The sequence below is a fragment of the Miscanthus floridulus genome, chromosome 1 (assembly GCF_019320115.1).
Source record: "Miscanthus floridulus cultivar M001 chromosome 1, ASM1932011v1, whole genome shotgun sequence".
NCBI classification, from domain to species: domain Eukaryota; kingdom Viridiplantae; phylum Streptophyta; class Magnoliopsida; order Poales; family Poaceae; genus Miscanthus; species Miscanthus floridulus.
Window position 1 is genome coordinate 32,963,983 of NC_089580.1, and position 21,912 is coordinate 32,985,894.

A 21,912-nucleotide genomic window follows, 5' to 3' on the forward strand; every position below is an offset into this window, starting at 1 on the left:
TGTGTGAAGGATTCTTCTGGTGGACACAGACGGATCCTTGCTTATGATTGATAGATGTTTATCTGATATTTATTTTCATTCCGCTGTTTAATATTCCGCACTCTAAATTTGATAATGTAATAATATAAATTTTAAGAACTCTGGATGTATGAAATGGACTAAGTATTGTAACTCGTTCTCATTATTGGATCATACGGGAAAAATGTGGATTATTCGGGATCTCCCTTGGGGTGTGCCCGACGGAACCCGTCCGATGTAGCTCGCTCTCGGGGCGCTTAGTGTCAGTGGAAGACAAGCGTCTCTGTAAGTGCGTTATTTCGGAATGTTCTGCCACAAAAGGGATCAAGAGTTGAGATTCAGATGGACACGCCTCATCTCTTCACTGTTGATAGAAAGAATATAGTCACTTTCCTCCCACAAACAGAGCTAGTAGCCCAATTCTTAAAGAATTGTGCTCGCTACGTTTTACTTTTTTTAGACGTACAAATTTTGTTATATACTTAGATGTAAGCACTCTCTAGCCCAATTCATAAAGAAAGGTACTATATGCTAGGTTTTTTAGAGGTATTTTGATCATTTATAGATAACATTATTATTTCTTCTACACCCTCTGTTCTAAATTATAAGTTGCTTTGATTTTTTTAAGTATATCTATTTTTCTATTCATTTAGATATAATAATATGTCTAGATACGTAATAAAATAGATAATCTGAAGAAGTCAAAGCGATTTATAATTTTGAACGGAGGGAATAATTTTTATTAGAGTGACTCTGTGACTCTGTTTGTTAGGACGGAGCGAGAGGGACGACTTCTGGAGTGACTCAAACAAAATGGAGGGAGTAGTAGTGATTAGTGATCCAGATCCGACGACTAATCCGCCAGATCCAGCCGGGCCTTCCCTTCATAGGATACCGGGCGGGCGGGCAGCGCGGCGTGGGCTCATGCATGCATACATATGGTCACATCACATTAGTCCGGTTCACGTGCCCTTAAATCTGTCATGATCTGTTTCTTTTTTTATTCAAAACAATATTTTTCTCTAACAAATTTCTCTAAATTTTACCAAAATTCCTCCCAGCGAACGGCCACACACGACGGCGCGCCATGGGAGCGCCGCTCTCTATCTCGAGTTCTCGACCGATCGGTCCATCCAGCGTTGTATTGTAGTAGTACTCACAGGAGTGGCTAGTACCACCACCATGCACGTACGTACAGATCGCCTGTGCCGCCGGTACGGCCGGCCGGCGACATGCATGTGCATGCACGCTCCTAGTAGTACGAGAGGTGACCGGACCTGAGGCGTGTGGTGCGTGCGGTAACTAGCGCGGCGCTCGCCGACCCGACGCGCCCGCCCGGATCAGACGACGACGTCGACGGCCGTGCAGCGCCTGCCGCGCATCCCGCCGGCCCCCGTACGTGTACGTACGACGCGTCCCGCCGGCCGGCGTCGACCCCCCACGCATGCGCACCACCACCAGTCCACCACCTTGCTCGGCATCGGCAGACCGCCGCAGGCCCTCCTGTCTCGATCGCATCTCCTACCTGTGTCACTGTAATGTCCGCTCCTAGAGGCTCGTTCAACCATCGCACCACGGACCGGAACATCAACCGCGCGCTTAGCAGCCGCAGCACGGCAGCAGAGCCTGCCTCTGCCTGCATGCACGTGCGCGCTACAACCACTTGGCTGGCTCCTCTCCAGTCACTGAACAGAACGCTGAATGCTAGCGAGTCCATTCAGTTCAGGTCCTCCGGGTCCGTGCAAATGCGAATGCGAATGCGAATGCAGCGGCGAACACGGCAGGAAACCGCGCACTCCTATGAGAACGTACGCACGCGAGTTACTGCACGCCCCCCCCCCCCCCCCCCCCCCCCCCAGTGTTCACTCCACGGGAACCAGCCCGTCAATTAATTCCCCTGCACTGCCACGGCGCCGCCGTAACTACTGCTCCTCTCCGATGATCCCAGCAGTAAATAAAAACGATCTACAGTGCACGCAATTACCGTGCTGGTGGCCGTGGTCTCGCGCCACCGCGCCCCGGGTCAACGCCACGAACCCACGAGCTCCCATCCCAGCCCGCTCGCGCGCGCGGGCGCGTATATAAAACGTCTCCAGTCTCCGTCCCCCCGTGCTGCCAACTGCCGAGTGCTCTCCACGCCTGCACGCCCATCCGCGGCAAGACGTACCGGCGGCGAGAGCGGAGATGGAGGCGCGGAGGGTGGTGGACCCGGCGGCGGGTCTGGACGTGGACAAGCTCACCTACGAGATCTTCTCCATCCTTGAGAGCAAGCTCCTGTTCGGCTACGACGACCCCAAGCTCTTCTCGCCCGCCTCCGCGGGGACCTCACCGTCGCCGGGTGCAGCCGCCACGGCGTCGTCGGGGAAGGCGACACCGACCAGGGCATCTCCAGCGGCGGGGGCGAAGGTCTGCATACTGTCGATCGACGGCGGCGGGCAGGCCGCGGACGGGCTGCTCGCCGGAGCGGCGCTGGTGCGGCTGGAGGCGTCGCTGCGGCAGCGCACGGGGGACGACGGCGCCAGGCTGGCCGACTTCTTCGACGTCGCCGCGGGGTCGGGAGCCGGGGGCGTGCTGGCGGCCATGCTCGTCGCGCGGGGCGCCGACGGCCGCCCGCGCTTCTCCGCGGACGACGCGCTCGCGTTCCTCCTGCGCAGCCTCCGCCGTGGCGGCGGGGGCGGCTGCTCCTGGTCGTCCGACGCCCAGGGCCTAGGCGGCCTGCGGGGGCTGTTCCAGTTCCGCCGCCCGGGCGGCGGCGGAGGCGCCGCGGCGTTCCGGAGGGTGTTCGGAGACCTGACGCTGCGGGACACGGTGCGGCCCGTGCTGGTGCCCTGCTACGACCTGTCGACGGCGGCGCCGTTCCTCTTCTCGCGCGCCGACGCCGTGGAGACCCGCGCCTACGACTTCCACCTCCGCGACGTCTGCGCCGCCACGTGCGCGGGGTCGGGGGTGGTGGAGGCGCGGTCCTGCGACGGGTCCACGCACATCGCCGCGGTCGGCGGCGGCGTCGCGCTGGGCAACCCCACGGCGGCCGCCATCACACACGTGCTCAACAACAGGCGCGACTTCCCGCTCGTCGCCGGCGTCGAGGACCTGCTCGTCGTCTCCATCGGCAGCGGCGAGGCGGACAACAGGGAGCGGGAGCGCGGCGCCGCCTCCACGTCACAGATCGTCAGGATCGCCGCCGAGGGCGTCGCCGACATGGTGGATCAGGCCGTGGCCATGGCGTTCGGACAGAATAGGACAACCAACTACATCCGCATACAGGTCAGTGCAGCAGCCTCGCCCGTGCCGGGTCGCTGTCCTCTGCTTTCACTGTGCTGCTCTGCTCGTTCCAGAGTAATCTTGGTTCACACACTGACCCGCTCATTTGCATGCAGGCGACAGGGACGCCGCGAGGATCGAGCCGTGGCGCGGCCGCCGCCGCGGAGGCGGAGGAGATGCTGGCGCAGAGGAACGTGGAGTCGGTGCTGTTCCGCGGGAAGAAGGTAGCGGAGCAGACCAACGCGGAGAAGCTGGAGCGGTTCGCGCACGAGCTGGTCAAGGAGCGCGACCGGCGCAGGGCCAGCGCGAGTCCGAGCCCCGCCGCAGCCCCGGCGCTCGTCAAACACCGCCAGCCGTCGGCGGCGTCGTCGTCGTACTCGAGCCTCGTCAGCCACACGCTCGCGAGCATCATGTAGGATGTAGGCCAGCAGCCAGTAGCCAACGGAATGGGCCCGCCCAACTGAGACCAGGTGTCTAGCCTGCGGCCTGCCTGCTAGCTCTGTTCCTGTCCTGCGCCATGTCGATTCTTCAGTTTTGTATGTAAAAACGCAGGGCGTGTTCTGTAGTGTAATCCGTATCCTCAGCGCAGCTGAGCCTGTTGGCTGCTCGGTTAGCTGATAAGTCCGGCTACTGTTGATCTGTTGTGAGAGAAAAATATTATTGGCTGGTTGATACGTCCTAGTTGAAATCAACGAGCAAACAGGTTCTGATGTGTGTGGGGCTGCCTGTCTTTAGCTTCCAGATAAATATTGCAATGATAGCTGATGCGAAGCATAATAAGTACGGAGTACTTAACAAAGTACTAGATGAAAGAAACTCGAGTGCTCACAGGGGCTTGGAACACGTTGTATGTTTGAATTATAGTAAAAATTTCATACTTATTAGATCAAGCATACAATAATTAGCTCATCATAAAAATTTCACCATAGATGGATCATAGAAACTGCAAGTATAAATTAATTATAGAAAATATTTATAAAATATAGTTAATATATACTTTTATAAAACTATATTTCGAAATGAATCTACTTACATCACTCTTAAGTTTTCAAACTCAATAAAAAAATTATTTATAATCAAAGTTTAAAATATTTGACTTAAAACAACCTCAAAACCATATCCTCTGTGAAACCGGAGGGAGTATGTTTGAATGTGCCTGCCGTTTTGGAACTCGGTACCAGTGGTAATGCTGCCGCTGCTTCCACGGTTTCAGATACACTGTTCCGATCCGGCAGCTTTGCTGCTCGGAGTTCACACCTGTTCCGAGAGTCCCAAGTGCTGCTTCAGAGCAGAAAACATGCATAATTTATTCAGCACAGACCAAGTGGAACAGGTAGCAGTGTAGCACCAGTGGCATTTGGTTCGTGTGTGCTCACATTGTGCGTTTGTAACTAACGGTGCAGGTGAAGAGAAGTAGCGAGACCTGTGCCGAGTTTAGAGCTTGGGTAAACTACTGCACCTGCACTACTAAGCGTGAAGCGAAAAAGGCCATGATCACGTGTAGTAGGAGTGGGCATGTGATGGTAACTGAGCACCAAACACGGACAGGCCAGGGACAGGGAGACACGGAGGCAGCAGGGGTGTGGGTTCAGTTCGATCTGCCGCAGTGTACGTAAATAATGCATTGTTTAACAAGAATCCTAAGGCGATGGTGGTGGTGCTCTCATCTCATGTCTGATCCAACGGAATAAGTGGCGCTCTTCATGCGAGCGACGTGAGTCCGGCGACGCCGCTACGTGGAGGCGTCAACACGCGCTGAGCTAGCTGGGCATCGCCTGTGGCCTCACGCGTCGGTGCTTGCATTGCAATTGTTTTTTTTTTCATATACAATTTCATTAGATGGTACGACTAGCTGTATTTTTTTAGTGACGGCTAAGTTACAGTGGTGCTTTGGAGCATGTTGCAAAGTTTACTCTACTCTATAGTACATGCATGTTAATGCATTTTTATTTACGCGGGCTTTGTAGCGTTCGGACGTCCCGAGGGACGGAGCGTTCGGATGCCCACGGTTGCAGTCCTTCGCTTACCTTATAATCTGTATTTTTAACTTATTTTTTAGTCAAAATAGTGTTTTTCTCCCACAACAAATTAGCTGGAACAGTATTTCGACTTGTTTTTTCAGCGAAACGACCAGGGCCATTGCCCCCGTTTTGCACACCCACATGGGACTTGCGCTACCTCGAGCTTCACCAGCATCGAGAAGAGAGGGAGGAGGAGGAGGCGGCGGATGCCCAGCCAATGCCGGGAGGAGGAGGTGACACCGAGGTGAGGTCGCAGAAGGTGACAAGGGAGATTCAACATCCGATCTACTTTTAAAACATTCAGATGCAACATTTGCAACATACGTCTCTGAAGGCGGATGAAACACTTGAAACATGCATCTGAAACTCTTGCAAAAATACCTAAAAAATATTTGAAACCATTGCAAACACATACACAACATCCATATAAAACACTTGCAAACATATGTGTGAAACATATGCAACATACGTTTGAAAACACAGATGAAACATTGGGAACAAAAGCTTGCAACATACGTGGACAACCATTGCAACATATGCAACATCTCGATCTACTTTTGCAACATCTATATGAAACACTTGCAACATATCTCTGAAACATATGAAACACTTGAAACAGACACTTGCAACATGCGTTTTCAAGCGCAACATCTACTTGTTGTTTGGACGAAAATAGAGGCTCGTCAACTCTGAGCTCAATGCCGGCGTAGAGCTCAATGCTACGGAGTTGTGCGGAGGTCGTCGTTGTGGGCTGTGGAGCTCGTCGGTGGCACGGACCTTGGCAGGGGCCACGACAGGCTGATGGAGCACGGTCGCAACGGGAGGCGCAAGTCCGAGCGCGCGGCGCGAGTGGGGGTGGCGCCGGCGAGGACGGGTCCATCCCACGAGCAGAGACGCTCAGCGCGCAGAGTGAGTGGGCGACGCGGGCGGGGGCAGCACAAGCGGGGTCTGTTCCGCGAGTGGGCGACGCGGACGGACGCTCTATCAGGAGCATTACTGTTATTTACGAGAATCGATAATATAGGTTCTCAATGTAGTTTTCTTTTATTTATTTTGTCACTTTTTTATGGTAGTGGCCGCCATTGGGCCGTGCGCTGTGGAGCAGGCCGTACCGTGCCGGCCCACGTGCCTGGGGTAAGACCCAGGCATAGCCTGCTCCTCCGGGCCATGCCAGCCTGAGCCCGCTCATCACTGGGCCGGGCCGTACTTGAGCCGGGCCAAAAAAACTAGGCTCGTACCGGGCCGACGAGCTCGGGCTGCATGGCCAAACATAAGCAGCAGCTAGGAATCACCCTCCGCCCGCAGTTGGCTGCCTGCAACTGCAATGTCCGGTGTCCCCGCCGTCGTCCGTCCTGGCTGCTTTGGATTCCATGCCTGCACACTGCACATGTATTTAGGCGCAGAGGCCACACGTGTAGTAAGGGGGTGTTTGATTCTCATGGACTAAAGTATTTTGGACTAAAATCTACATTTTAGTTGGACTAAACAGCCAAACACTTGGACGAAAAGTAGACTAAAATCCTTTAATCCTTTAGTCCGCAAAACTGGACTAAAAGGTATTGGGAACACCCATGCCTCTCATTTATTGCTCTCTCTCTCTCCACTTTAGTCCATTTTTTATTAAGGAACCAAACATCACTTTAGTTCACTTTTAGTCCATGAACTAGAGAACCAAACAGAGCCTAACTTTTAGTGCCTGAACTATAGAACCAAATAGGGCCTAACTTTTAGTGCGTGAATGAATAATGAGAAAATTTTGTATTTGGCCCTAAAAATAATGCTCCTTTCTTATTTGACATCGAAACTAAAAATCTTTCATGTATGTCCTGAACTCGAGTTTTTCTTTCCTATTTGACACTTCCGTCAGTTTTGGTTCTTAACGGTGTCAAGTCCTATGTGAAAAGTCTGTTTTACCCCTAGAGTTTTTTACTAGTCCTGGCATTCCATGGTTAATATTGCTATCTTTTATGAATGTTTTTATCTTAAACTACAATGTTTCATTAAAGATAGCAATATTAACCATGGAATGCCAGGACTAGTAAAAAACTCTAGGGGTAAAACGGACTTTTCACACAGGACTTGACACCGTTAACAACCCAAACTGACGGAAGTGTCAAATAGAAAAGAAAAACTCGAGTTCAGGACATATAGGAAAGATTTTCAGTTTCGATGTCAAATAAGAAAGGAGCATTATTTTTAGGGCCAAATACAAAATTTTCTCATGAATAATCCATCCGCAAGTGCATGCTAGTGTCCCTTGTGTACTCCCTCGGTATTACTAAAGGAAGTCGTTTTTAAGTCAGATATTTTAAAATTTGACTACAAATAAATTCTTTTAGATTGAGTTTAAAAATATAAAAGTAATGTAAGCAGATTCATTTTGAAATATAGTTTTATAAAAATATATATTAATTATATTCTATAAATATTTTATAGCAAAAAGTAGTAATCAAAGTTGTTTTTTTGAAGACTGCGTCGATGTCAAAACCGACTTTCTTTAAGACATGCAGGGAGTATACATGCAAGTAGCCGGCCGAGAATCTCGCATGCACGCAGGCAGCCGGGAGCTCGAGATCTCATCTTCAGCCACCTTTGCAAAGCATGCCGCAGCATCCATCGCGGAAACGGGCGTGCTTTGTGGTTACCGATCGTGCATAGGAAAGGCTCTTTTCTTTGTTCGCTTCTTCGCAAGGTGTGCGAGTTGGTTGAGCAGTTGCCCGTTTGGCCTTTGCTCCTGGTAGTGACATTGTTTAGTTTACCGTGGATGTCAGGGATTGTTTAGGGATCTAGGATCTTTCATCACATGTTGACTACAGTAGGCTTCTAGGCTTCTAGCAGTAGTTTTCCCCCCTCCTAACCTCTGCTAGCTCTGCAGCTTTACTTGTACTTTTCTTATTAGCTAGGGGTTTGAATATGAATATATAGACAAGTCGGGGTGTTTGGTTCTTTAGTCGCTTCTAAAATTCATATCACATCGAATATCTAGATACTAATAAAGAGCATTAAATATAGATTAATTATAAAACCAATTACATAGATGGAGGCTAATTTGTGAGACATTTTTTAAGCCTAATTAATATGTCATTAGCACATGTTACTGTAGCACCACGTTGTCAAGTCATAGACTAATTAGGTTTAAAAGATCCATCGTCGTAAATTAGTCGTAAATTATGTAATTAGTTTCATAATTAATCTATATTTAATACTCTATATATGTGTCTAAACATTCGATTTGACAGGAATTTTAGGAGTCCACGTAGAAACCAAACAGCGCCATAGACCTGCAGTGTTTGTCCAGGAATCCTGTCCTGCTTCTGCATCGCTCTGAAAACGCTATAAAACTGTCACAGCCACGTCCGGAAACTGTTTGCTTCTGGCTCTTTCGTTGTCCTCCACTCCACCTTGTGTTGACACGGTGAGCACTATTCATTTTTTTCAATCAGGCATATATATTGTTCTTATAGTCTTTTCAGCAGGTTATATGTTCAGGCAGGCATAATATAAAAGCGGCTGACAGCATATTTATCAAAGGAAATCCTATTGCCATTATAATACGGTTAGTTGGAGGAGATTTTTCTTGAGTACGAAATACCGAAACAGATACATACGTATCGTCCTACTAACTAGCCATCATAAATTGGCCGGTGTGCTCCAAGAAACGCAACACAGAAAAATGAAATGCTTCCCACATGGCATCCGAAACAGGTAAGTAGGCGAGCTCTCCGACCCGGCAGGTATTGATTTGCCGCATCAATTGAGTAGAAAATGACTGCTTACTTTTTTTTTTAAGATAATGGATAGTTTATACCCGGCTTCATCTATCAACTGATAGAATCAGGTCAATTATTACAACGTCTCGCCCAAAGGCACACACACATGCTTCAAAAACAACACCTTTGCCGCCAGCCACACTGGTAACCGAAACAATAAAAAACTGCGGAGCTGACGATTCTAGGTGCTGTCCAACTAGGATTAGCTGATCCCGCTGATCATCATGCCGCTACAATCTTGCCCACTGTCGAAGCCAGTGCGTTCCCCTGAAGAGTACCTTTGTCTGGTGTAGTATCCATGTTCCTTTTAGCCTTCAGCTTTGTTGCCTTGTCCACGGAATCCTGATCCACAGTTGCTGCAGTCCTCTTGCTTGATCTCGAAGGAGACACTGTCCCACCCTTATGTGCTTTCAAATTATTGAGGTTTCCGGAGTCTGTATGAGGGGGCATCAATTTAGCCTTCCACTGGCCATCCCCATTTGCATTCACATTCTGAGAAAGGACAGTCACTAGTCTGTTAGGATCTTTCACTGGCTTTCCCTGAGAGGGCATTGGATCAGCCCCTTTTGCTTGTTGCTGTGTAGCATCAGCAGCAGCACCAGCGGCTGGTAGCTGATTACCAGCATCATTGTTAGGCACGCGATCCCCCCTCTTTACCTCCATCAATATCCATTTTTCCATTAGTTTTTTCCTCATTTGGTTTTTCCCCTTTAGGGTCATCATCCTCCATGGTAGAGTCTAGATCAATTAGCTCTGGCTCACCATCAGGCATACCCTGCTCCACCCCAAAGTGTAGCTGGTAAACACAGTCCCCAATGACCACATCCACAAAGACTGGGATGAGGTTGGAATCCAGCACCGCTACTTTCATTCTTGCTCTTCCAAATTTCTTCATGAATTTAGTATCCACAGCTCTTGGGACACCTAGGATAGAGGCAATTGCCCACATAATGGGGAATTCCCTAAATTCCTTAGGTAGCCCCCTAAACTGCACCTAGACCTTCTCAATCTCATACTTGTAAACATCCTCCTCCACGCTCTTTTCAAATTGAATTTTGCCTTTCATAGTTTTTGTAACCATGGGGCCCCAGTAAACCATAGTGTCCAAAAGGTCAGAGGAAGGAAAATTAGTGGTGAAGGCATCCTTGCCTTTCTCCTCAATCCTCCACTTGGTCTTGCCAGGTAGTAGATTTTCCAGTTCCACTGCTAACAGCTCAGCAGTAATGGAACCTTCCAACACACGTACCGTAGCAGACTTTTCCTCTACAATGACCTTAGGATTTTCATTGACTGGTATAAAATAGAACCCCAGACCTTCTACAGCATAGCCACAAGGGATAGCAGTAACGTTCATTTTCTTTATATTTGGGCACAACTTAGTAACATGGTCACCATAACATATATCGCAACATAAACTGTAGTGCACTCATGAATGGTATGACCTTTAGTGTGGCAGCGATAACAAAATGGTGTACCCTTCTTTTTCCCTACATTTTTTATGACTCCGGTACCTCAACATTTACTTTAGAAGCATTTGCATTCGGTGGGACAATGCCTTTCTGTACCTCCTTTGTCGCATGTGGTGCCGCAGTTGCCGAAGCCGATGTCGTGGTCGCTATTGCAGCCACGTTGTCCAGTGAAGGCGCTGCCCCCATGGTAGGAGCAGCACCCTCCGGTGCCTTCCCTTGAGTCGGCTCAACCAACTGGTGTGACCCCCCCCTGCGCACCCGCATGCGCGCCCGAGTTAGGGAGGGAATGAACCCCCCCCCCCCCATTGCCTGGGACCCTCCCCCATGGAACGGGATGGAGCCCCCAGCGTTCTGAGAAGGGTGCCCCAAGACACCACCGGGTTGCTGTTGGAGAGGTTGCCCCCCGCGCGGCCTGCTGTTGCTGGTTAGGGTTGGCGCCACCATAATTCAGAACAGGCCCCATAGATAGATGACTGGAATGCCCTTGGCCGGACCAAGGACGACGTCCACCGCCGTATCCGCCTCCACCAAAGTAAGGCCGACGTCCTTGTCCATGATGGCCATATCCGTTGCCATAGCCGCCATACCCTCCATGCCCACTTCCATATGCGCCGTGACCACGACCTCGACCATGCGGGTGGAAACTGTGTCCACGACCACTTCCCCCGAACCCTGGATTAAATCCCGGGTTGAAACCGGGGTTGAACCCCGCACCTCTGCCTCCTCCTCGCTCTCCAAACCCTCCTCCATTGCCTGCTCCTGGCGCCGCCATGGTCTTGCCCTCACGCACAACTTCCGCGAAGGAACGTCGCTGTGGCGAAGAGGTAAGTGGCGGCGGCTTCAGTTTGCAACGAGGACGGAGTCGGGCACTGGTTCGGAGGAATGAAATGACTGCTTACTTGACACAAATGATTAGATTGATGGACCATTAGTATTAGGACGTACCCATACATCTAATTAACATCTGCTGTGACTGCTCCGGCCAGCAACGTGCATGTAACGCACTTTGATTAAGGGCCTCTTTCAATGGCTTAATGTGGCTTCGGATTTTCTACCGTAGCACACACTACAGCAGAAGCTAGTGAAGCTACCCAAACTAGCTTCATCAATCTCTCCTCCTTGCTATAGTTTATTTTAGCTGGAGAAAAAAGGTCGATGCTACAGTGTTTTCACAGGAGAAGCTGAAGCTGGTGTGAAGACTTGGACTCGTTTGTTTCAGCTCCGACGGCTCCGGATTCCATCGACATCGGTACTGTTCATAAAGACGTTTTTCTCTCTCCTATACTGTAGCAACACTGTTCATCGAAGCTGTTTTTCTCTCTCCTGTTTTTTCGTCTCACTGTTCACTGGGCACTGTTCACGAAGCCGGCGGAGCTCGTTTTTGCAGCTCCTGCGGCTCCCGGCTACAGTGCGTGAACAGTGCCAGAGCCGGAGCACGCAGGAGCGGTGCCAAACTGGCCCTGATGAAGAGAAGTTCACACACAGAAAGCTTTCAGAAGAATTGCTGCCCACAAGGTCAAGAACCATCAGTGAGCCTGCGAAGAGCACGAGCAACGCGTGTTGTGACTTGATCAAAAGGAGTAATGTGGCTGCTATACTTTCGTTATAAGAAAAACAAAAACTCAGCAAAATAACAGCGCCCCAGCTATAACATATATCTTTGGCAAAATGCTAAATATGGCCTGCTTTATTACCAACTGTTCCTGCAATAACTTGTGAGATGAACATGTGCGTCTGAACTCCAACGATTTTTGTTGGTCAAGAAACCATACTTGGTCAACTCAAAAAATATCAGGTGGTGTTAATAACTATGTAGGAGCCTCTCAAAAACTACTGAAAAAAAAATCATTCAGCAGATAGCCCGAAAACTCCTAATGGCCCAGTTTATCTGGGCTTCCAGATGGGCTTTTAAAAGGCCGACATCCTCACTTTTACTGCGAAAACCCACAAACAATAAATCAGGCCGCGGCATTCTTCGTGGGCTTTTGCGGGAAGAAGAATCCACTCAAGCCATCGTATATACCGTCGCTTCCTCTCCAATTTCCACACCGCGTTCCGTTCCGTACTCAATCGGCCATTCCCCAATCTCGCAGCGATTTGGCCCGACGAGGTCGCCTTACGGCTGTGCCCGAGCCCGACGCCGCGCCGCCCCGCCCCTGCGACAGAGGAGGAGGAGGAGGAGAATCCCAAATTCTCCATCTCCATGGCAACGCGGGCGCCGCCGCAGTCTTCTTCGACCGGATCCGTGACGGTGACGATCGACCCGTCCCCCTCGTCGTCGTCCTCCACCGCCCCGCCCCCGGCAGCCGCGTCGGCGCCGGCGCCGGCCCCCGAGTCGGTAGTGCTGCGTCTGAAGCGGTGGGCCAAGAAGAAGGTGTCGTGGAAGGAGGGGACGGTGGACAACGAGGGCCTCGGCCGCAAGAGCTCGAAGAAGTGCTGCATATTCCACAAGGAGGTCCCCTTCGACGAGGACTGCAGCGACGACGAGGCCCCCGGCGGCGGTGGCCACCGGTGCCCTCGCCCTCATGGTGACGCCGGCGAGGGGACCAGCGGCGGCGGTGGCGGCGAGTGCCCGTCCTCTTCCCACGACCATGGCCATGGCCATGGTCACCACTGATCTCCGCGCGGGTTATTGCGCCCTCTCGATCTCTTGAGGTATTGGGCGACAATCGATGCTTATGTTTAATCTCGCCTGATGTAATTAGTTGAGTGAAAACACCAAGTTCGTGCTCTATGGTTGCAAGAGACATGTTTTTATGGTCGGTATAATTGTTGTACTGGTGCTTGACAAGCAAACAGGGCAATCGTTTGCTGAATTAAATGTCGACACCTATGTTTTGATTAATATGATTTGAAGCCTGGTTGTTATTGCTGCCTGCCGTTGTGCAAACAATTTTTGCTAGAGTGGAGGTTCAAAACTTCTGTAGTTTCTGATCCAGCTTCTTATCGTCTAAGCTTCTTTTTTTATGCATATTTAATACTACTACGTAAATGCCTGTGCAACGGGAACACATAATACAACGATAACATATGTATGAGCGTGTGTTATACTGTTATCTAAAATAGATACAGCAATCATAATGTTCCAATTAATATTACATAAGTCTTCACGGAAGATAGATAGTTAAAATATATCTCTAAATTTAAATGCAAAACTAAAACATCAACTTTAATTGTCGCATCACTTCATGCATACGATACGCGAAAGATAAGCTTGCACTTCTTTAGGAATCAAGTGCTACGAAAAAATAATCATAACAAGTTTGTGTTTCACAATACATGTTTTAGAATGGGAAAATGGTGTTCTTGCCCCTTACATAGATGTGCAATTATGATTTTGTCCTCGTTTTTCTAACTTTGTGATTTTGTCCTTAACTGTTCACAAGTCAACGCGAATTTGCCCATGTTTTTACCATTAACCAGGAGCAAAATCGCGTTGACTTGTGAATAGTTAAGGGCAAAATCACAAAGTTAGAAAAACGAGGGCAAAATCACAATTGCACATCAAAGTAAGAGCAAGAACACAAGAGCCCCTTTTAGAATCTATTCTACAATTAAGAATCTAATCTCTCAATAGTTCGACTAAGAGAACGTGCTTTGCACGAATACCAAGCTGTAGTTGGTCACCAATCAACGATGATCTAGAAGATTTTCTAGTACAAGATGCGGCGTCTGACTTCTTGTAGCTGAAGCATGCAGATTGATGAAGCTGTAGTTAGAAATATCCTGCATATAAATTGTTTGTTAATTTTTAAAGTTAAAGTACCATTTGATATCTAACAAAAATATGTATCGACGTGTGATGCATTACCTCTTTTATGGAGTTAGAACCTCTTTATATACGATATTCTATATAAATATATCATTTGTCGTGTTCTTCTTAGGTTTAGGTTTAGGAGGGTTAGGGGCAGAGAATCAAACTTCCTTGTCTTCGAAACAAAGTATTTTAAAAGATTATCATACAAAGGAAATTTTATTTGCTCATGCAATAAATAATCATACCTCTTTTCAGTCTTTTTGGTAGTAAATAAAACTTAATAAAATCGAATACCTTAGATTTATTCTAAAATTCAGAAGCTTTGATGGCCTTTCTATTTGATTCTATTCAATAAATTTGATGAGCAGAAAAAATAGGGTACTCGTCTTCTATTCTTTGTGGAAGCAAAATATAACCTAAGTTCTTTGACTAACCCCTCTTCGTTTGTGATCTGTGATAGCTGACCGAAGGCGTGGTTGTGGATAGGGATGCACATAGATGACATCAGGATTTGACTGCTTTTTTTTCCTGTGATTTGTCCGATTTTCCTTGAAAGGAAAAAAATACCGTAGATCTTGGAGCGCTGGGTGCACGCAATCGGACACAACAACGTCCTGTCGATGAACGTTAACATTTCCCTTATTGTTGTTTTTTTCCTTGATCTGTACTTTCTGGATTTGCCGAAAAGATAAAAATACCGCGGCTGCAAGTTGGAGCGGGGTGCACCTGCATGCATCCATGCATGAAAAGACCCGAAGGAACCTGCGAGGGAAGAGCGTGGGATAGAGCCGGACAGAGCAGCCATACAGGGATTGGGAGAATTTCCTTATCTGCGTCGGTTAAATAACAATGAAGTGTCTCTAATCGGCCTCTTTGGAGAAAACTTAAAAAGAGAGATTTGTGGGAAATGCTCCCCTGGGTTTAGATATTTCTTATTTGCGTTTTTGGATGTAAATTTACGTTCTTGTTTATGCGTTTGATCAATTTCCGGACTTCAGGTGCTCCGGATGTGTTGTAGGTAAATGCGTGCGTAGGTACCATGCTAGCATCTCAAACTAGACTATATTTGTAAGCTTGTCAGTTATCAGCGTGGATTTTTTTTATTTTTAAAACATTTTAAAACTATTTTTTAAAACTGACACTGTTTATTATTTTTTTCAAAACTAACACTTTTGGACACGCCTGTTTGCACGGCGTGGCTAATTCACGCTGCCGCGCTATGCATGGAGGCGCGGCAGGGGGCAGTCAACGGCTGCGATGACCATTGGCGTGGCAGGTCTGACGCGCCACCCGTCACGGCGCAGCAGGCCTGCCGTGCCACGCATCACGGCGCGGCAGCCCCTTGTACCCGGCCTTGCTTCCCTTTCTCTCTCTGTCTCACTCGGCCTGTTTGAACCGGTTGGAGAGAGGAGCCGCGCTCGCCGCGCCTCCACCATGCCGCGCCCGCCACGCCCGTCGCGCCCCGCCCAGCGCGCCCATGCCTGACGCGCCTCGCCCGACGCGCTCACCCACCGCGACCCCGGCCACCACGCCCCCGCCACGGCCGCCGCCGTGTGCCAGTCCTCCCTTACTGCCGCCGTTGCCCCTCCATCTCTCCACTGCTGCGCGCCGCCCATCCTCGTCGCCGCCCCTCCATCTCTCCGCACTGTCTCGAGCCATGAAGGACATTGCTGCGCTGCCCATCGTCGTCCTCCAGAAGGGGGATTGCCATCGGCCGAACGACCATTGTCGCCGCCCTCCAGAAGTAGGCCGCTACCGACCAGCCATTGCCGCCGGCGGCCATCTCCTTTGCATTGGTGGATTGTGGTGACCCATAATCTTTGTCGAGGTAATGCTCTTCTGTATCTCTCCATAATCTTTGTTGAGGTAATGCTCTTCTGTATCTCTGTCAATTTTTTTGCTAGAGTTAGAATTCAAATTTAGTTTGACTGGATAGAGATTTATACAATTAGTTAGCAAAGATATTTAGTGAAGTTAGTAAATATAAGTTATGTATAGTTTTGCAGTTAGTTTTGCAGTTAGCTAGATATGTATAGTTAGTAAAGTTACTTAGTATAGTAAGTATAGGTATTAATATTAGTGTGTTTAGTGTTGTTAGTTAGCATAGTTAGTTAGAATTGCTGGTATATGTATTAATATTAGATTAGTTAGTATAGGTGTAGTCAGTTAGTTAGTACGCATGACGATTTCGATGACCTTATGAAGTTTCTGAAACGCTTTTGTAGATGGACTGTTGTGTTAGAATTTTCTATGGAGGAAGTGTTCGGAGAGAAGATGGTATGTTTGAGGATATAGAAGAAGAATTGGAATGGTTTGATGAACCTCCTAGCTTCAATAACCTTTGTGTCCGTTTGAATGTAAAGTTTGATGGTAATTTCACATTGAAGAGGAGGTTTGATACTGGGAAGACTAGGGCACACTATGTCCTGATGCCCTTGCGTGACCCTGCTCATTGGTCCCGCTACAATAGGGTGCTCCAAGGTTCCAATGTGCCCATGGCTGAGGTGGTGGTGGAGAATGGGTACAGGATGCAGGGTGTCTTTGGATAGGCCACCCATTGACGGTGTTGGAGGCAATGAGCAAGAATTGAGGGTCGAAGGGGAAGCAACTCAGGGTAACATGGATTTGAATGGTCAGTTGACGCAGGAGCAGTTTCATTCAATTCAAGTAGGCTGTATAAGCAATGACTTTGATGTGAACGAGTTCGAACTGGAGGAGGAGGATAGGATCAGTGATGTAGTTAGTAGTGATTCGAACGATTTAGATGATGACCAGGGAGGTAGACATGCTTTGCCCGCACCGGCTGATGCCATGCTAGTACCTGTTCATGGTATGCCATTACCAACTAAGGTTTTGCATGCTATCCAGGCTCAGGATAGACTAGTCACAGATTTGCCAGCAGATGATACCCCCTATGATTCATGGGGTAGAATTAGCGAAGCGTAGCAGTATGTTGCACCACCACCTTACACAATGACTGAGCTTGAGCAACTAATGTCGATGAAGGTACCTTTCAGGGGCGTTCCGAACTATAGTGATGTCAGCATGACGGATATGGCAGTTTGTGACACCGGTCTCCAGATGTGTAGAAAATTATTGTATGACCATGAGAAAGAAATCCTTAGTAAGGGGATGATATTCAATACAATGTCAGAGATGAAGCTCTTCCTGTAGGACTATGTTGTGTATCACCATAGGCCGTACAACATCACTCATTTGGACCAGGAGTTGAGATACCATGTGATATGCAAAAATAATTGTATGTGGAGGTTAAATGCATGAAAGAGACATAGTGATGGCAAGTGGAGGATAAGTAAAGTGGTCAAACCCCATACTTGCCTAACAAATAGGAGGAAGGAAAATCATTATCAGCTCACTGCACGTTACCTTGCCCATCGTATATTAGGGCTCGTTGATGACAATAATGATATTTCGATGTTTTCATTACAACAGTCCATATCTGGATTCGTTAAGTATGATGTGAAGTATGGAAAGGCTTGGCATTCTAAGCAAATTGCCCTAGCAATTTATTGGGGTAGTTGGGAGGAAGCGTACAACAGGGTGCCCCGCATCTTATGTACAATGCATTACTATAACCCTGGCTTGAAATGGTTTGTGGACATCGGAGGGATGTATTTTTGGGACCCGTTGAGGCATGTCCTCTATCGTGTGTTCTGGTCGTTCACGCAAACAAAACATGCATTCTAATTTTGTCGGCCAGTCATACTTGTTGATGGCACTTTCCTGATAGGAAAGTACAGGGCACCTTGATGATGGCTGCTGCTATTGATCCTGAGGACCAGATAGTACCTATGGCTTTTGCTTTGGCAGAGGGAGAGAATAATGAATCGTGGTCATGGTTCATGTGGCTTCTATGTGTATAAGTGCTTGGCCCATCTCGCACTATATGTTTGATCTCAGACTATCACCCAGGGTTTCTTAATGCTGTAGCTGAGCTTATAGATGGGTTCCTGCCTCTAGTGCACAGATGGTGCATGAGACACTTTGCCGCTAATTTCTAATGGCGTCAGAGGAAGAAGGAGGTATGTGACAAGGTAAAGGCTCTATGTTGTGTACGTACAGAGCACCAATTCAAGGAGACAAAGAGAGAACTAGACAAGATGCTAAATGAAGCGAAAAAGGCTTGGTTAGAGGTGCAGATGGAACAGAAGGCTAAGTGGGCATTAGCATATGACGAGGGGGGTTTTAGGTATGGCATCATGACCACTAACTCCTCGGAGTCTTTCAACCGTATATTCACCGGAGTTCGATCGTTGCCTATGTCTAGAATTATTGAGTTCTCCTTTCATAAGTGCAACAAATATTTTATCAAGAGGTGGGAACTTACGCAGAGGAATATAGCTGAGCAGGGACGTTTTGGAAAGGCTAGAGCAGAACATTTGAAGGAGGCTGAGGAATTAGCCAAGCAGCACACCGCCGAGCCATATGGACCCCGCCACCATATCTTTAGTGTACAGGGCAAGGGTGGCACAAGCTTGGGTGGTGAACATTATGGTGGATGAAACTACCGAGTTGATCTTGAAAAAGTAGAGTGCAGTTGCAACGTCTCTCAGATCATGCATGCTCCTTGCTCTCATATGATCACAACCTGCAGGGTTCATGGGTATAACTATGAGGATCTACCATATATGTCACCCTTTATCTCCGTTCGAACACCGTTAGTATTTGGGAGAGGAGCTTCGAGCCATACCTTGACCTGACACAGTGGCCACCTTATCATGGTTATGACTACATGCCGCATCCGGATCTAATAAAGGTAGGCAAGGGTAGAAGGAAGAAGAAGCGACTCAAGGAGGACATGGACGCTATGAGAGGGTATGACAAAGACATGTACAGAGGGGGAGACTTCAACGAGACCCGTGGTAGGAATCTTTGCTCCGTTTGCAAAGAACCTGGTCACAAGGCTAGCAGGCATAGAAGACAAGGGCAGCAGGTGCATATAGCATACATTTTATTATATTAATATTAATTATTTGCTATGCTATTTAAAACTACTATGTTAGTATATTGGAACCTTGGAGCTATGTTTATTATGATATATGTTTATTCTCTAATTTTGCATAATAGTTTATTCCTTTTACATTTACTTTGTTTTTATGCACTAATGTTCCATCATATTATAGTACTCTTAATGTTTGTTCTAACATATCCATTTGAAATTTGAACCAGAATGGGGGATCATCATCCGCAGTACCCCATTCTTGAGGTGCACTACGACAAGGACCACCGAGCCAAGCGTCTATCGGAGCTTCAGGAGGACTTGGTACCTCTTAGACTATGCACACACTAGCCGCACCGCTGGGACGAGCGATACCAGCCATACATACAGCGTGCCAGCTTTCTTGAGATCGTCTGGGTCTTCAACACTGGGCTACCGATCTTTGACTCTGCACTTCTCACTGATTCTGTAGATAGGTATGATTTGATACACGTTTGCGACAGTACAAAGCATTGATTTATCTCATTGTTTGAATTAAAAAACTTCTTGTATTGAATTAAAAACCAACAGGTGGAGGCTAGAGACCCACACCTTCCACCTTTCGTGCGATGAGATGACTATCATGATGTAGGACGTGAAGATGATACTGTGTCTATAGTTGGGGGGTCTTCTAGTGACTGGGATCCTTGATAACGATCACTGGATGGACTTGGTGGAGCAGTTCTATGGCAGAAGACCACTCGAGGACGAGGATGCTAAGAGAGCAAAGTAAGAATTTCTATGTTTCAAACATTTACCATTTTGACACCAACACATATTCTGCAAATTATTTTGCTATTTAGATGGAGGGTGTAGTACATAACTTTTATGATGCGTATTGTCTTTGTCTAATTTAATGTTTGTTTTTTGTTCCCTCAGCTCTCATGTAACATCCGTTGTCAGCTCTAATTTAATGTTTGCAAAATATTTTAGGAAAACAGCCGGTGTTAGTTCGGTCTGGATAACAGAAAACTTCAGGGCGCCACTGCACCCAAACGCTCTAGAGTAGGAGATCGAGAGGTATGCTAGGGTGTGGCTGTGGCACTTTTTAGGCGCCTTTCTATTCCTCGACACGTTGGGTAACACCATCAGCTGGTCCTTCCTCAATATACTAAGCCAGCCATGGGAGAATATAGGAGCATACAGCTAGGGCAGCGTGGTCCTAGCATGGATCTATTGTCAGCTTTGCGTTGCCTGCCGATGTAGTATAGGAGGTGCCAAACTAGGAGGTTGTTCCCGCCTACTATAGGTTTGGTGTTGGGAGTGATGGCTAGTCGGGAGGCCCGTTGTTCATGGTTTACCTGTAAGTGCATCAATTTTTTATTTTCCTCAAACTTGATGCCGCACTTGTGACTGACTATCCTATTCAATGTAGGCATGGAATCACGTGGATGTAGGATCGACTGCTCTGTATGTGTGGCAAGAAGCGGAGGTAGTTAGAGGGAACCCAAAGCGGCAGTACATGTAGTACTCGGACACGCTAGACGTCCTGACACAGCACTAGGTAACGACCACTTTGATACTGCTAGTCAGTGTTGTTGCCTTTTTATTATTCAAAAAACCTAACTGTAGTTACCTAACTTTCAGGTGAATTGGTGTCCTTGGTCCAGATTCGAGCTAGAGGGGTACCTGAGTCCTCGCACTGAGGAAGAGTCAGACGAGTGGCTTTTTAACGGGCCACTAATTTTTTTCCACATGGTTGAGATGCAGTACCCTATAAGGGTATATAGGTAGTTCAAAAGATTGTAGCCATACCCACCGCCGCTGTACACAACCAACAGAAAGTTGCACGGGTGCGACAACTAAAATATAATAATTTAGCAGTCATGTGCATACATACAACCACTAACTTACGTTAAACTTGTAGGTACGATTGAAGGAACAGGTACATGGAGAAGAATTGGACTGTGATGCATGCCACGTTCATCCATGACTGGGATAGTTGGCAAAGGGTCCTGATCACCGAGATACCGTCGCACGACCAACGCAACTTCGACCGCTACCTCCAATGTTTGCATAGGAGTACCTGCACACATATGCAGGGCCCCTACACTAACAAACCAATTGATGAGGACAAAGACAAGGATGACATCACTGAGGATTGAGACACGACTGCGTATGACGAGGCGACAAGGATGGAGACATAGCTTTAGAGAGCCCCGCTACAGAGATACGTGGTAAGAAATTTGAATTTCAATACAACTACACGTCGGTGTTCCTATGAATTGTAGTGATACAAACTTAGCTCGCTTGTGTATGCAGGCATCACAGTTGACAAGTCTGTCCAATGAAGCAGCCATGCGACTTCATGAGACCAGAGGGGAGCCACAAGGCATTCTACACGTCTTCATCGATGTACATTCTATTCTCAAAGCCATGACAGTGGTTAAATAGTTTCCATGAGTCCATGACTCATTCATCCGTGTTTTCTTTTTTTGCAGAAAGTGAGGAGGAGCTACAAGAAGCTGGCATAGAAGCTCAGCTGCATGGATACTCCATGGGAGATTCCCTATGACCCAGACCTATCTAGTTCCTTACGCTCGAGCACTATGCCTACACGAGCAGGTTCCTCCGATAGACGGCTGGTGGGACCTCTTATGTTCATACTCCCGACAAT

At 47.9% G+C, this 21,912-nt stretch overlaps 2 protein-coding genes and 1 pseudogene across 2 annotated transcripts; 2 read left to right on the forward strand and 1 right to left on the reverse strand.

The window, feature by feature from the left end:
- Positions 1-2,148: 2,148 nt before the first annotated feature.
- Positions 2,149-3,938, forward strand: LOC136477906 (patatin-like protein 3). The gene is made up of 2 exons (XM_066476166.1): positions 2,149-3,282; positions 3,396-3,938. Exons 1-2 carry the CDS (start codon positions 2,203-2,205, stop codon positions 3,693-3,695), a joined length of 1,380 nt encoding a protein of 459 aa, XP_066332263.1. The 5' UTR covers positions 2,149-2,202; the 3' UTR covers positions 3,696-3,938.
- Positions 3,939-9,292: 5,354 nt separating this feature from the next.
- LOC136454225 (uncharacterized) lies at positions 9,293-10,725 on the reverse strand (annotated as a pseudogene).
- A 1,881-nt stretch (positions 10,726-12,606) lies between these two features.
- LOC136477914 (protein phosphatase 1 regulatory subunit INH3-like) lies at positions 12,607-13,404 on the forward strand. Its single transcript, XM_066476178.1, has one exon. It carries the CDS (start codon positions 12,743-12,745, stop codon positions 13,154-13,156), a length of 414 nt encoding a protein of 137 aa, XP_066332275.1. The 5' UTR covers positions 12,607-12,742; the 3' UTR covers positions 13,157-13,404.
- The last annotated feature ends 8,508 nt before the right edge of the window (positions 13,405-21,912 follow it).

Coding starts and splice junctions, on each gene's coding strand:
- LOC136477914 (XM_066476178.1), top strand. CDS start 12,743: ATGGCAACGCGGGCGCCGCCGCAGTCTTCTTCGACCGGATCCGTGACG.
- LOC136477906 (XM_066476166.1), top strand. CDS start 2,203: ATGGAGGCGCGGAGGGTGGTGGACCCGGCGGCGGGTCTGGACGTGGAC. Junction 3,283..3,395: donor CCAACTACATCCGCATACAG/GTCAGTGCAGCA, acceptor ATTTGCATGCAG/GCGACAGGGACGCCGCGAGG.